The sequence below is a fragment of the Gymnoscopelus microlampas genome (genome assembly GCF_963454915.1).
Source record: "Gymnoscopelus microlampas genome assembly, chromosome: 18".
In the NCBI taxonomy this organism is placed as follows: domain Eukaryota; kingdom Metazoa; phylum Chordata; class Actinopteri; order Myctophiformes; family Myctophidae; genus Gymnoscopelus; species Gymnoscopelus microlampas.
In genome coordinates, this window is record NC_139955.1 from 17882818 (window position 1) to 17896321 (window position 13504).

The window sequence follows — 13504 nt, forward strand, 5'->3', positions numbered from 1 at the left end:
ATAGGGTTTAAGTGGTTATGTTTATTGGTGATTTTCTTTTTTTAGGAATGTTTGTCTGTACTCTGCACCAGTCTTATCTCTGGAGTTTCTTTTTAACTTGAGCTCACTGGTTGAATCTTATTCATGAATACATAATTAAAGATGTGAGGATAAAACGAAAGCTTAAAACCTGTGGTCATCAAAGATGACTACTGACAGTAGGAAAGCAAGCTCATTTAAAGCTACAATTTTTTTTTTACAGAATAACCAACCTGTAGAGATGTGTAACTAGCTCATCTGCAGTGGTTTGAGGTGGTCTCTACTTTTCCATTGACAAAATTTCAGCCCTGGTGTCGGGTAGGCGGCTGCAAGTGCGCCCCTCGGACTTGGTGCACATATTTCCGCCAGGCTGGGTTGCCTAGCCAGTGTAAGTTGTGTACAACATAGGGTGCAACTTTATGATACCCCCTATGGGCAGAGGTGAAGGTGCTTTTGGAGGTGTGCTCCACAGAGGCCCTTCAACATGCGATTCCAATTTGGGGTTGATTGGGTGTTTCATTCATAATATATGGCATTTTATTGTAAGAATAAAAAAAGAAGAAAATCAGTACCTCCCACACATTTTTTTTAAAGCAAATTACAGGCACGCAGCAGGATGTATTAAAACAAAGCTTATTGGACGGTTTATTGGCAGATGACTTGAGATCATTGTACCTAATTTAGTGAAGATTTTTTTTATAATATAAAATTCTTTATTTGTTGTATCATTTAGTTATTTTCACTGAAAGTCACTGATACTGGAAACCAGCAGTCAAGATAGCTGTGGCTGGTTTCTGTAATCACCAGTCCCGGGACGAGCAGTTTACATAACCGGCCTGTGTTGTGTGTGTGTGTGTGTGTGTGTGTGTGTGTGTGTGTGAGAGAGATGGAGGCCCACAATGCAAACATCATTTTAACAGGCGACAGACCTGATTCACACACCTCGACTCAGCTTCCCAATTCCCATTCGGAAGGTTGTGCAACAAGACACAGCACGGCATCGTCCAGCATGCCCAGCCCCCATGCTAAGCTGGGAAGATGTGTGTGTGTGTGTGTGGTGGGGGGGGGGGGGGTGGTATTTCACTGCTTAGGGGGAGTTAACGAGTGTCTCCGATCAGATCTGGGAACACGTCAACCAAACCTTTAGAACAGACTTTTGACTCATCAATTCCCACAATGCTCGTTCAGGACCTACAATTTATGGCGTTGGTTATGAGTTCTTGGTTGGAGCTGCGTCGTTGGGTAACGAGTTTGTTCTACTGAGTAGGTCGCAAAGGAGAAAAACAGCCAAAACTAGGTCGTGGTGGGTCATGTAAGAGGTTTGACTGAAGTCCTGCAGTGTCCTAGCTTTAACGTTTAGGAGAGTAGTTTGACAGGAGAGGAAAATGTCACTGAGCTTGTGTGTGTGCGGTGTGCGCACATGGTTCTGTATGATGCATTAGTCCCCGGTGACAGCCCATCCCCGTTGAAGAGTTGGAGCTCCTGTAGCAACCCAAAGGTTCCATGGACAAATATTTACCTCTGGTTCTCTCGTGCACTAAATATGTGTCCAGTCACTGGATGACAACCATGTTGCATCACCTCTCAGCGGTGTGTTACCAGAAATGCTAATTAATAAAGTGGACTGGATATCAAAAGACAATCACAATATTTTGAATACTCATGTCCCCGACAGCATAACAACTAGCCATCTGCAATTATTTGCCTCATCCAGTGAGTCTTTCCATTCTGTCTTCCCATCCTCCGTTCTTCCCTAATATGGTAACACAATGGACAGAGAATGTTCTCCATCTGTTCATCAGAGTGCCCCTCTTCCAGCGTTGAATGATGTGTGCATGACAGAGAGCCTCCTGCTGGGGGCTAGCATGGCACCAGCCCAACGGACTGTGCCGAGTTCACCGTTTACCTCTCTCTCTCCTTTACTCTCTTGGCCGGTGGAACCCGGTGTCTGATTGACGGGAGGAAAGCTTCCAGCAAGCTCGGAGACTTATTTGCGTCAGCCTGGCAACCTGGAGCTCCATTTGCTTGGCACACTACCCCTCTTTCTGGTGTGTGTGTGCGTGTGTGTGCAGAGTCCTGATAACTGCCGTACAGATGTGCGTTCTCAAAAGCAGGGCTGAGTGGGGATCAGTTCCCATTTGCCAAATTACTTGTGTGTGTGTGTGTGTGTGTGTGTGTGTGTGTGTGTGTGTGTGTGTGTGTGTGTGTGTGTGTGCGCGCGCCTATGTCTATAGGCCTGTCTATCAGGGTCAGTGGATGTGATGTGATTTGAGTTTAACCATCATGTATGTATTCAATCCTTACATTTCATGCACATGTGAAAATGCACGTCTTTATATATTTGGGCCTGCGCACGTCAACGTTTTACGTCCAATGTGAGTCAATCTGGACTGGAAGCTTACTGTCATTAATCAGCGGGCAGTGAAGGGGAAGTCTGGGTTTTCCTGTAACCTACTTTCAGCTGCACAGACAGACAGACTGACAGATGGGTACAGACATTGAAACCCGGTGCCGAGAGACAGACAAACAGACAGACCGGGAAAGTTCTGGAGAAAGGAATAGGAGGAGATGGAAAGCGAGAGAGGAACAATAGCAAGCTGTAGACAGAGAGGGGAGTTTAATTTATACGTTGCACAACGGTGTGGCTTGGAGAGGAGAGGGAGACAGAAGCAGGTCTCCATTTGCTTGTCGGTGGTGCTACATCCACTGCACGTCCTCATTACTTCTCCATCCTAGAAGGTTCACAGTGGGCCAGGCAGTGAAAATGAGGCCCTGCTGTCGGTTTAAACGTCTTTGCTCGTAGCCCAGGCCTGTTTAATCCTAGCCAGATAGATGTGAGGGCTACAGAGCTGGATCGGGCAAAGGAATTTCACAATGACATACCTCTTGGTTTGGGGCCGAGTTCTCTCTGTGTGTGTGTGTGTGTGTGTGTGTGTGTGTGTGTGTGTGTGTGTGTGTGTGTGTGTGTGTGTGTGTGTGTGTGTGTGTGTGTGTGTGTGTGTGTGTGTGTGTGTGTGTGTGTGAGAGAGAGAGAAAAACAGTCCTAGAGGTCATCTGTCTAGTCTCTTGCGTCATGGATGTGGATGTTAAAATGTAACATTTGAAATAATGAAAACCCTGGCTCTGCCTCATGGAGGAAGAGGCTGTTTGAAGTGAGGAAGAGAGAGGGAGCGCCCAATCAGCAGATTGATTGTGGAAATGAAAGATCTCCTGCACTTTCCATCCAAGCTCCTCTCGTCGGACGGGGATCTCTCCAGGTCGCGTGTCCACAGGTAGACATGATTCTTACATTATTTCTCCTTCCCCCTTGCACAGTAAAATCCTGAGTGCTGATTTGGACTCTTGAGAGCGGACATATGGACCCATGCGGGTGCATTTGTCTGCTCTCAAAATGTCAAAATGAACACCCAGGGTTTTACAGTGTGCTCATTGTGCTGGCACGTCATTATTCAGCAACTCTACACCTCTGGAGGTCATATAAACGGCAGCGGTACAGTCAGTAAATCCGTGCAGGATTCCTGCGCTGAGTGGAGGAACGTTGGGCTACGTTAAAAGAGGCCAACGTGGTGTTGATTACCTTGTCAGCAATATGAAGTGAGGTTGCTGAGTTTACACACCCATCCAATGTGCGTACACAAGGGGGAGAGAAAGTAAAGAGAGCGAGAGAGAGAGAGAGGGGAGGCAGAGAAGGAAGGGGAGATATACTGTAGGAGAGAGGAGGGGGCCGCTCATTGCCTTTCCATACAAGGAGAGCTAGGGGGAGGAGAGAGAGAGAGAGAGAGAGAGAGAGAAAAGAGAGCAGTGGAGGTTGACAGAGATTTGGAGAGAGACTGAGAGATAGAGAGAGGAGAGCAGTGGAGGTTGACAGAGATTTGGAGAGGGAGCAACAGAGACAAGCCTTCACCAGAACAGAGTGTGACTGAAGTTGCTGTGGCGTGGAACTGACAGACTGACTGACTGATTGATTGATTGATTGACCCAGCGCAGGTAAGACACACTGAGAGCCTCATTCATTCATTCTCTGTTGTTGAAAATGTGAATACAGTGTACAATAGCTGCATGATCTCCTGCTTTCTCTGCAGTACTTAAATAATCGTTTAGTAATTAGTGCATTGCCTTCACGTTGCCTTTGAGTGGATATAGCCTATACTTTTAGTCAAATAAATATTAGATTGGTCACATTACTCATGGGTATGAGAACAGTGAAATGTGCTACAAGAAACCTCCAACAAATATAGTCAAAAATATAATAGGCTACATGTAGGTAATAAAAGATGAAAAAGAAGTTATGATAAAGGCCTATGGTACTAATAATCAATTCAGTAGCCTTGTGGTAATAAACTATAAAAAATACAAATAATTGTGGTGAATGACTATAGAAAAAATATATATATACAGAATAGGCTAAGAACATACAGACAATGGACGAATGAATGGAATGAATCAGTAGTATGTGGGAATTGCTGGCAGCGCTCTCTGACAATCTGCCTGTACTTTTCATCATTAACAGAGATTTCTTCTTTTTGAACTTATCTGGAATGTTTTTCTTCTGTTATACCTGCATGTGTATAGATTTTATTTTGTCTACAATTTCATGGCCATAGCCTCTAGCTTCACCTGTGCAACTCTCGGTGTCATACTGCATGCATTAGTTATTAATGCATTTATTATTATCATCGTACTGCCTAATTTCTGATTTCTGAAGATCTACAAGCCCTCAAAGCATCGCAATGTGATGTGAGCTTGCATGTCGGCTATTTTCCGGTTTTCAGTGGTAGTCACTGTCCTTCATATTTGGCTGAGGTTGATGTAAAACAATAATACTTGAGCTGTGGTGAATGCTTCAACATATGGGCCCGTCCAAAGCCTCGGTGCCACTGATCTGCACACACTTCTCCCCGTCTCACGTTCCGTCCTCTCTGCCCACACTGTCGTCAGAGTGGTTTTCCATCAGCCCGCAGCATGTCAAACACCCAGAGGTTTGTGACCTCCGCTGGTATGCTGGACATGTGTGGTGGTCTGTCTGTCTGTCTGTCTGTGTGTCGGTCTGTCGGTGTGACTGGGTTTGTGTTTACATGTCAAAGAGAAATGAGATGTGTTTGTTGGGAGAGTGTGTGTGTGTGCGTGTGTGTGCATGTGCATGTGCATGTGTGTGTATATAAAAATACAATGTAAATGAATGGTTTTTAATCATTCACAGCCCTATTTTATGCTACATAGACAAGTGTCACGTGGCGAGAACTTGCCCAAAATAGGGACACCAGGCTGAAAGTGGTTAACTTCCTTTCAAAACGTATTATTAAATTATGTACATTACTAAATATATGTCCCTTATCCACTTTCAGGGTTGGTTTCAGAAAAGCAGCATTTAACCTCACTGCCCTATAACCTTTATAAAATTGAAAAAACTGGGCGGGCGTGCGGGCGTGCATGTGCATGTGTTTGATGACTGTGTGCCTGCATGGGCAAAGTGTGCTAGTATGCCAGCATGTATGAGTTTAGATGAATGTGTGTGTGTGTGTGTGTGTGTGTGTGTGTGTGTGTGTGTGTATTATCCCTGCATGAGTCTGTTGTAATTATAGAGTGGAATTCATCCATAGGGCCGCAGTCTGGCACCAAGCCACACCCCCTCATTTTATTGTGTCTCGTGCCTCAGAGACGGGGAAAACTGCTGTGTTTGTCTTGTCAGCTCTTTATGGCTATGCCGGCTGATGAGAATTAATAAGTGTGTTTGATGTGTGTGGTTGGGACGTGTGTGTGTTCTGAGAGAGAGAGAGAGAGAGAGAGAGAGAGAGAGGTAGGGAGAGAGAGACAGACAGACAGACAGAGAGAAAGTATTAAACTAGTATTATTGTTTTACATAAACCTCAGCCAATAAGAGGAAGGACGGTGATATTGTCTTTGTGTTAATCATTAATGCATACAGAACCCTAAAGGTTGGGACCCCCATGGAAGCCTAGGATGCATTTAGTGGAGCCACTGTTGATTTCCCTAGAGTGCTTTATATCAACAACCATAAATAAAGTGGTTATCTCTTTGCAACTAGTAGCCCCCTCAAACTGAGTGGTCATGAGAGAGCTCTACTCCCCCTCCCCTGTTATCAATGTTAATGTCAATATTGAATGTTGCATCAGCAGAAGAGAGCTAATTTACACAACACCGCTGTGTACTGTATGTGTGTATGTCCATGCATGCATTCATTAGTGTGTGTGTGTGTGTGTGTGTGTGTGTGTGTGTGTGTGTGTGTGTGTGTGTGTGTGTGTGTGTGTGTGTGTGTGTGTGTGTGTGTGTGTGTGTGTGTGTGTGTGTGTGTGTGTGTGTGTGTGTGTGTGTGTGTGTGTGTGTGTGTGTGTGTGTGTGTGTGTTGACTGAATATGTTCACTGTGTCAGTCTGGATTGGAATGCTAGAAATGTTTCTTCACTGTGTTATTAAAGTGTCAGTGTGATGAGGGTGAATGGCCCTATGGATTAATCTACTGACCTCCATATAAGTTTAGTACAGTGAGCATACTTGCGCTTTTGTTTTGGGTGTTGTGCGTGTTTGTATGTGTATTTTAAGTGTGCTTGTGTGCATTTATTTAAAAGGAAGAATGATGCTCCATGGCTATAGCATGGCATGATGTTTCCATTGGTTACCATTGGTAAGCTTTAAATGAGACCTGAAGTAGCTGCAGAATGCACAGTTAAAAATGGCCAGCAACACTCACACATATGTATGCAGGCAAGAAGGCACGTATACACACACATGCATCCACATGTGTGTGAGTGCACAAGTGTGTGAGTGCACGCATGCACACAAACTCACACATATCAGTCATATCTCAACACACATTGTCCGTTTGAAATCTATTTCCAGAGGTCAGATGATATTACACTTCCAATATAGCTCCAAAAGTCAACTCTGCCATTTTTCTGACCACAGCCTGATATGTCATTGTGCATGTAATCCATTCCCTGTCTCCCCTAAACTTATATTATTAACCACTGCCAAGTTTAACAGCCCACCATAAAAATACCTTGTGTATGGAGGCACACAGTTGCCTGGCTTTGATCTCACAGCTCAGTAAAGCCTGATTTATACTTCGTTGCACTCCAGTATCGCACAGCTAAAATAGCAGATCTACAAGCTCACTGCGCATATAACATATAACATGTTGTGATCATATTGATAAGCTATTTTACACTATTTTGCAAACAATTACTATAAATGGTTCCCTAGAAATATTTCAATATTTATACAAATATATTTGAACCACTTAAGCCCTATATACCTCACCTGGTACATTGTCAATCAAATAACTTGATTGAAAATGTACAAGTCGGTGTCTTTCCTGACACTAGGGCCTACATTTCTCAATGGAAGAGTAGAGAGACCACCTCCAACCACAGCAAATGTGCAAGTTATTATTGTATTAACATACCATACAGATTGGTTAAAATATTGTTTTACTTATTAAAATAAGTCATTTTGTTTCATCAGCTGATTGTGGTTTGAAACTGAATTTCCTAGAGTACTCTTCAAATAGTCTTTCTATGTAAATTGGCTCATGCACATTCATAATTGGTTGGTCATTTTATGAATTGTATTAGAGGCCTGCTCTTTACACAGGCGGCTGGCCAGGAGTCTAGTTGCTTTTGGACCTGATTCATAATAAGTCAGATTTATAAATCTTTTTTTCTATACTGCATCTCCCCTGAGGTTCTCATGTTTCTCCCCCGTTGTTTCCTTAATTTGTTGTAATACCAACAGATCCTCTGTGTTTTTATGTTTTGTCTCTGGTTTTACTTTGTGTTTTTATATGGCTAGCTGGGGTGTTTTTTTGTGATGTTGTCAGGGCGATCAGCTTTCCACACATTACTGCCTTCATAACATCCCACAGTATTACAGGGTCCACATTCCACATCATCATTCTCTTCTTTACACCTTTTATGTCTTCCCTTATCTGTTCCATATTTGCCTTATTTTTCAAAATACCCACATTGCGCCTCCATACAGTATTAGTTTTTCTACTATTCAGGTGTATTGTCAAGCCGATCACATTGTGACTTTCACCAGTAGGCCTACTAATTAAAAAAGTAATCATTTGTGGAGTAGACAGAGGGAGATACTAAATAGTTTATACAGTCCCTTTCTAGATGGTGAAGTTCTCTCCAAACATCACTTATCCCATCCCATTTCCTGCACTGACATGTTACTTAACTTGGTCAGATGCATCTTGTTTTTCTTGAGGCTTGTTGTAATCAAAATAATGTATCATGACCACATTAGAGTCCCTCCACATATCAAAATACCTAGTCTCAATATGCAATGAAAAGATGTGTGAAAAACTGAGTTTTGAAAAGAAAAAGGAAAAAAACATTTGGTACTCTCTGGCAGGGGGGGGGGGGGGCATATACATTAATCGGTGTCATCGTCACTTGGTTTTCTAACTTTTCTTGACTGAATTACATACCTTTCCACTTTGTCCCTGACTTCTTTATGGCATTCAAATTGGACTGAGAGGCGATTAGGATAGCCAAGGATAGCCAGTTTGTATATATATTATAGTTTGTATAAGCTATAAAATTCATTACTAAATCCAACATGTTTTAATTTCTCATGTCCATGTTGAGACATGTCGATTTCTTGTTGAAAATAAAGCTTGAGCCTTTTCTTTCTTTCATTTTAGGCAGGACCTTGCATTCTTCAACCTCCAGACAACTTAAAGGTAGGGTAAGTGATATTTTTTGTTTAAAACAAAACGTTTTTTGTTCAAATGTTTAAGCACTATATTCTGATAGTATTCATTGCTATAGGGTGTTTGTTCAGTAACAGGAATCTCCCTGTCTCTCCAGCCCTTTAATAAACAGAAAATACATTTTCAGGTGGGTTGCAAATCATCAGCCAATCAGGAAAGAGTACCCATTTATCAGCTTCAATTTTATAGTGTTCCAGTTTGAAGCATGAAAAGGTATTTCATGAACAAAAATGTGTTCCAGTTAAAAATGTGTCTGCTCGTTTCTTTGTGTTATCACTTCCAATTTCACTTGTTTAATCTGTATCCTGTATGAGTTCTCTATCCTGATTGGATCAAATAGGTATCTCGACCTGAAAATGCATTTTCTGCTTTCAAAAGAGATGGAGAGACAGGGAGACTCCTGTTACTATTCTATACAATGAGTACTATCAGAATACATAGCCATTTAACACTTATAACACTTATTTAACAAAAATCACTTGCCCTACCATTAAGACTGCACAGACCTGAATTCGGATAATGTGTCCTTAGCCCACCCAGTAAATCAAGATTTACAACAAAAAATGTATACAATTTATTTGGGGCAGTTATACTGATGTAAGGTGTGTGTCCATTGAAAGTTTAAAACCCACTGATGCACCATAAAATATTTGTACAACAAAAAGTCCTCAAACTGATTCAGCTTTTGCAGACTTAATCCACTAACAGTTTAATCCATGCTCAATCTTGCTCTTGTAAAAAAAAGTCCTCCCACCCAGATGCATTCCATTACCCCACCAATATAGCTTACTACCCGAGTGAGATGTGCCCCTAGTGCCCGAAAAAGTGAAATAAAATACGGATATATGGAAGAGAGATTTCAACAATACGTGCAGAAAGCAGAAGTAATCTGACTGGTTAGAGCAGATTCCACAAAACTCTCGTTCTTAAAAACGACTTATTGGAAAAAATATGAGCTTAGTATGGAAATGCTCAGAATATTTCCAGCTTGTTGGAAATATAATCCCCCCCAAAAAAGATTGGATAGTGTTACTAAACTATATAAGCTAATTAGTTCAAATAGCATTGGCTAACAATGGAGATCATACCCCCGAGAAGGGGCACGCGCAGCTTTGGTGGTGACATGTTGCAGGTCTTATCTATGGAGAGTTATTTCCTTTCACACAGATGCAGAACAGCACCATCAGCTACCTATCAGCTGTAGTCTTTGCTGTGTGTTCTAGTGCAAATTTGACCGGAGACGTGAGGCAATGCAAAGCAATCTGATTAGTCCCCACTCCTTGCTGTTAGTTCTTCAAGTTCGACTTGGTCAAGGCCTTTAGGGTTAGGGGAGAGCATGCTTGTACAAATCCGCCACCTTTGTATATCCAGAACAAGGAAATGAATGCTATTGGTTGGGACCAGAGCGGGGGTGGGGAATGAATGCTATTGGTTGTGTAGCTTGTCAATCAAATCATCACAAGGTAGCCACGCCCCTCCTACAGCATACCCTACTTTATCATCAATTTTAAAATAAATGGGACCATAATTTACCAAAACGCATATCATGCTGATTGAAAGAAGACTTTAAACTAGCCACTGAAAGCATATAGTATTTATGACAATGTTTATTAAGGTAATAAAATCAAGTGTAAAGTTCGGCAAAAACCCATCCATTTGAATGGAGAGTAATTCTTTCTGACACCAGCAGGGGTGAAACAGCAAAACTACAGGCCATTCATATGAACTGTCACTTCCTATACAACCTCAATTTACAACTCAGAAGCTGGCCCCTTGGGTGAAACACAATATTTCCAACGTCATCCCGACTTATCTGATTTATGTCCAAACAAAGTCTTCAGTATTGATCAAATATGATTTAACCCAATATATACCAGAATAAAAATAGATTCTCAACCACTTAAATATTAATGTTAATTGTCTCAGCCTCATTCATTTGCCCTTCTCCTTCATTCAGTCTAGTCTTGTGGGCCTGGATTAGATAGAGTTAGCAGAAAGTGTTTGATACATTTCCTGCTTCAGATCTTTGAGTTCGGTTTTCACATCTTCTTTGAATTCTTTGTTTGTGTAAGTCCACATTATTTTCCTGCTTAAGATCTTTCAGTTCAGTCTTAAATCCACTTTATGCTCATCCCTGAACTCATATATTTCACGCTGTCATCATTTGAGCATTGAGTGTTGTCCATCTCTGGTGAATTCTTTCCTTCTTGTCTGTAACGTTTATATTTTTCGCTCCCCCACTCGTTCCAATAAAGATTGCAATGATTTGATCAGTGAATTAAGGGTGTTAGTTTTAACTTGCTATTGGCAGACATTAGTTCATGCAACATATTACAGTAAAAGGAGTGGTTTTCACAACTTATCTTGTTTGTCTTGTCAACTTATCTTGTCTTTTCTGCTGCACTGGTTGAGTGTGTGAGACAGAGGGAGAGTCACAAACTGTACTGAAAATAGGTTCCCAGGCTGTTGTTCTGTTATTCTAATTCTGCTATTCCCATAAACAGGACTGTAAATCACAGAGAGCAGCAGTGAGATGAGAATGTGGGTAGAGAAGGGAAGCAGTGAGATGAGTGTATGGATGGAGAAGGGAAGCAGTGAGATGAGTGTATAGATGGAGAGGGAAGCAGTGAGATGAGTGTATAGATGGAGAGGGAAGCAGTGAGATGAGTGTATAGATGGAGATGGAAGCAGTGAGATGAGTGTATAGATGGAGAGGGAAGCAGTGAGATGAGTGTATAGATGGAGATGGAAGCAGTGAGATGAGTGTATAGATGGAGATGGAAGCAGTGAGATGAGTATGGGTGGAGGAGGGAAGGCTGTGTAGGCTGCAGACTGGATGGAGTGGAGTTGGAGGTTGGAGAAGAGAATGACAGGCCTAATGCTAACCCTAACCCCAACCTGAATATTTTCCTAATTGTAAACCTAACTGTAAAAATATTTTTTAACCACAAAACAACTGTTTCTCTTGTGAGGACCAGGAAAAATGCACACACACACACACACACACACACACACACACACACACACACACACACACACACACACACACACACACACACACACACACACACACACACACACACACACGTGTGTGTGAGTCTGACTCAGCAGCTGGTGGTCAGTTAAATGGTCAGTCAGTGAGGTCAGTATAGTAGAGCACACCAGACCAGATTTATATCTGTCCATGTAGGAGTCATCCATGTTGTTTTATTTTAGGGTGGCTTAGTACCAGACATTACAGTGACAGCGGCGAATGCTAACGGTTATGCACTTCGGCCGCAGGTTTGGCTCTGGACCAACGCGTATCGCCCAGCCTGTGGGGAATAGGAGGGTTTTTCAACGGGAGGCTGAAGGGTCAATGGGTTCAATAAACCATTGTCTCAGAACATAGATAACATGGAGCTGCTGTGATATCAGGGCAGTGATGACATGGAATTTCCAAACCAAAGACTGATTTTCCCTGCCTGGGATTCCAAAACGTAGTAGTTATCTCTTCTTATTTCTGTTTTGTGCATTAATTGTTGTTGTTGTTTTTTGCCAATGAGCATAGATTTGTCAGTGCTAAATTGGTTTAATCAAACCAAGGTCTGTTTGATGATCTTATTGATTATTGCATCAGCCAGAAATGTCATTGCCGGGAACAGCCAGGATGTGCGTATATTAAAGCAATAAGCCCCAAGAGGCCATGGTTTATAGTTGTTTTAGAACAGCTATAGGGCGTTGTTAAGCACTGTGGGGAGTGGAGCGCCCAAAACACCGTTAGCTGTTCTAAAATCACCTGTAAACCACGGCCTTGCATGGCATATAATAAACCAGTTTTTATTAACAATTTCACTACAATTCACTACCCTGATTGCCACAATAAAGCTTGATAACAATATTTTAAACTAGAAGCTGATGTTAAATGAATCAATATTGAGCAACTTAATGGCCTATTTCTCTCCTAAAATGCTAACAGAAACATTTTTTTGTGAATCACAAACACAAAACAAACAAAATCTGACACTTCTGAAACAATTTGTTTGGCGCAGTAATATTGATGTAATGTGGGTACAGATGTGTGTTTATAGAGCATTTTATAGCAGCTTTGAGCACGGCTCAATCATAATTGAGGACTGGTGAGGATTACTTAAACAGCCTTTCCCCCTGTTTTCTGTCTCTTGCAGATGATGTCATTCGAGTGCCTGTCCAGTGGTTGGTTGCAGCATCTGCTCATTATGCTCCTGATGCTTTCACTGTCCTACGCTGGCCCTATCCGACCAATGGATGGGATGGAATGCTCAGCCAGGGGTCCTGCCTCTTACATCCTGGTCTTTACGGGTCACTGGAGCCCACAGACCTTCCCTAAGCAGTATCCTCTGTTCCGACCTCCTGCCCAGTGGTCTAAGCTCATAGGTGAGAAGTGTCAGACAAAAGGAAGACGTTAAATCCAGTTTATCTTTATTTAAAATTATTTTGCGGGGTTGCCCCGGTGGCTCACCTGGTAAGAGCACATACCACGTAAATGAGAACACAGTCCTTGGTGCAGCTGGCCTTGGTTCAAATGCAAACAGAGGCTCCTTGCTGCATGTCATCCCCCTCTCTCTCCTGCCTTTCCTGTCTCTGTCCTCTATGACTATCAAATAAAGGTATGAAATTGCAAAAGATACATACAAAATAATAATAATAATCTTTTGTGGCAGTTTTTGTTTTAGATTGGAGAGTGTAGATAGATTCCATCATCATCATCATAGATTCAAACTCAGGTC

At 42.1% G+C, this 13504-nt stretch overlaps 2 protein-coding genes across 5 annotated transcripts in view; one reads left to right on the plus strand and one right to left on the minus strand.

Annotated features, from left to right (window-relative positions):
• LOC311033760 (hepatitis A virus cellular receptor 1 homolog) overlaps positions 1–13504 on the minus strand; it is a 487428-nt gene that overhangs the window by 198443 nt on the left and 275481 nt on the right. The window lies entirely within an intron of this gene.
• The window catches only part of spon2a (spondin 2a, extracellular matrix protein), a 19174-nt gene continuing 9535 nt past the window's right edge, over positions 3866–13504 (plus strand). The window contains exons 1-3 of one of the 4 annotated variants that reach the window (XM_084041398.1): positions 3866–4005; positions 8688–8731; positions 12923–13151. In XM_084041398.1, coding sequence (XP_083897524.1) covers positions 12923–13151 — 229 coding nt within the window. In that variant the 5' untranslated portion in view covers positions 3866–4005; positions 8688–8731. Of the gene's footprint in view, positions 4006–4971; positions 4998–8687; positions 8732–12921; positions 13152–13504 lie in introns of those variants that run through there. The other 3 variants (XM_084041397.1, XM_084041400.1, XM_084041399.1) reach the window with 3 other exon arrangements.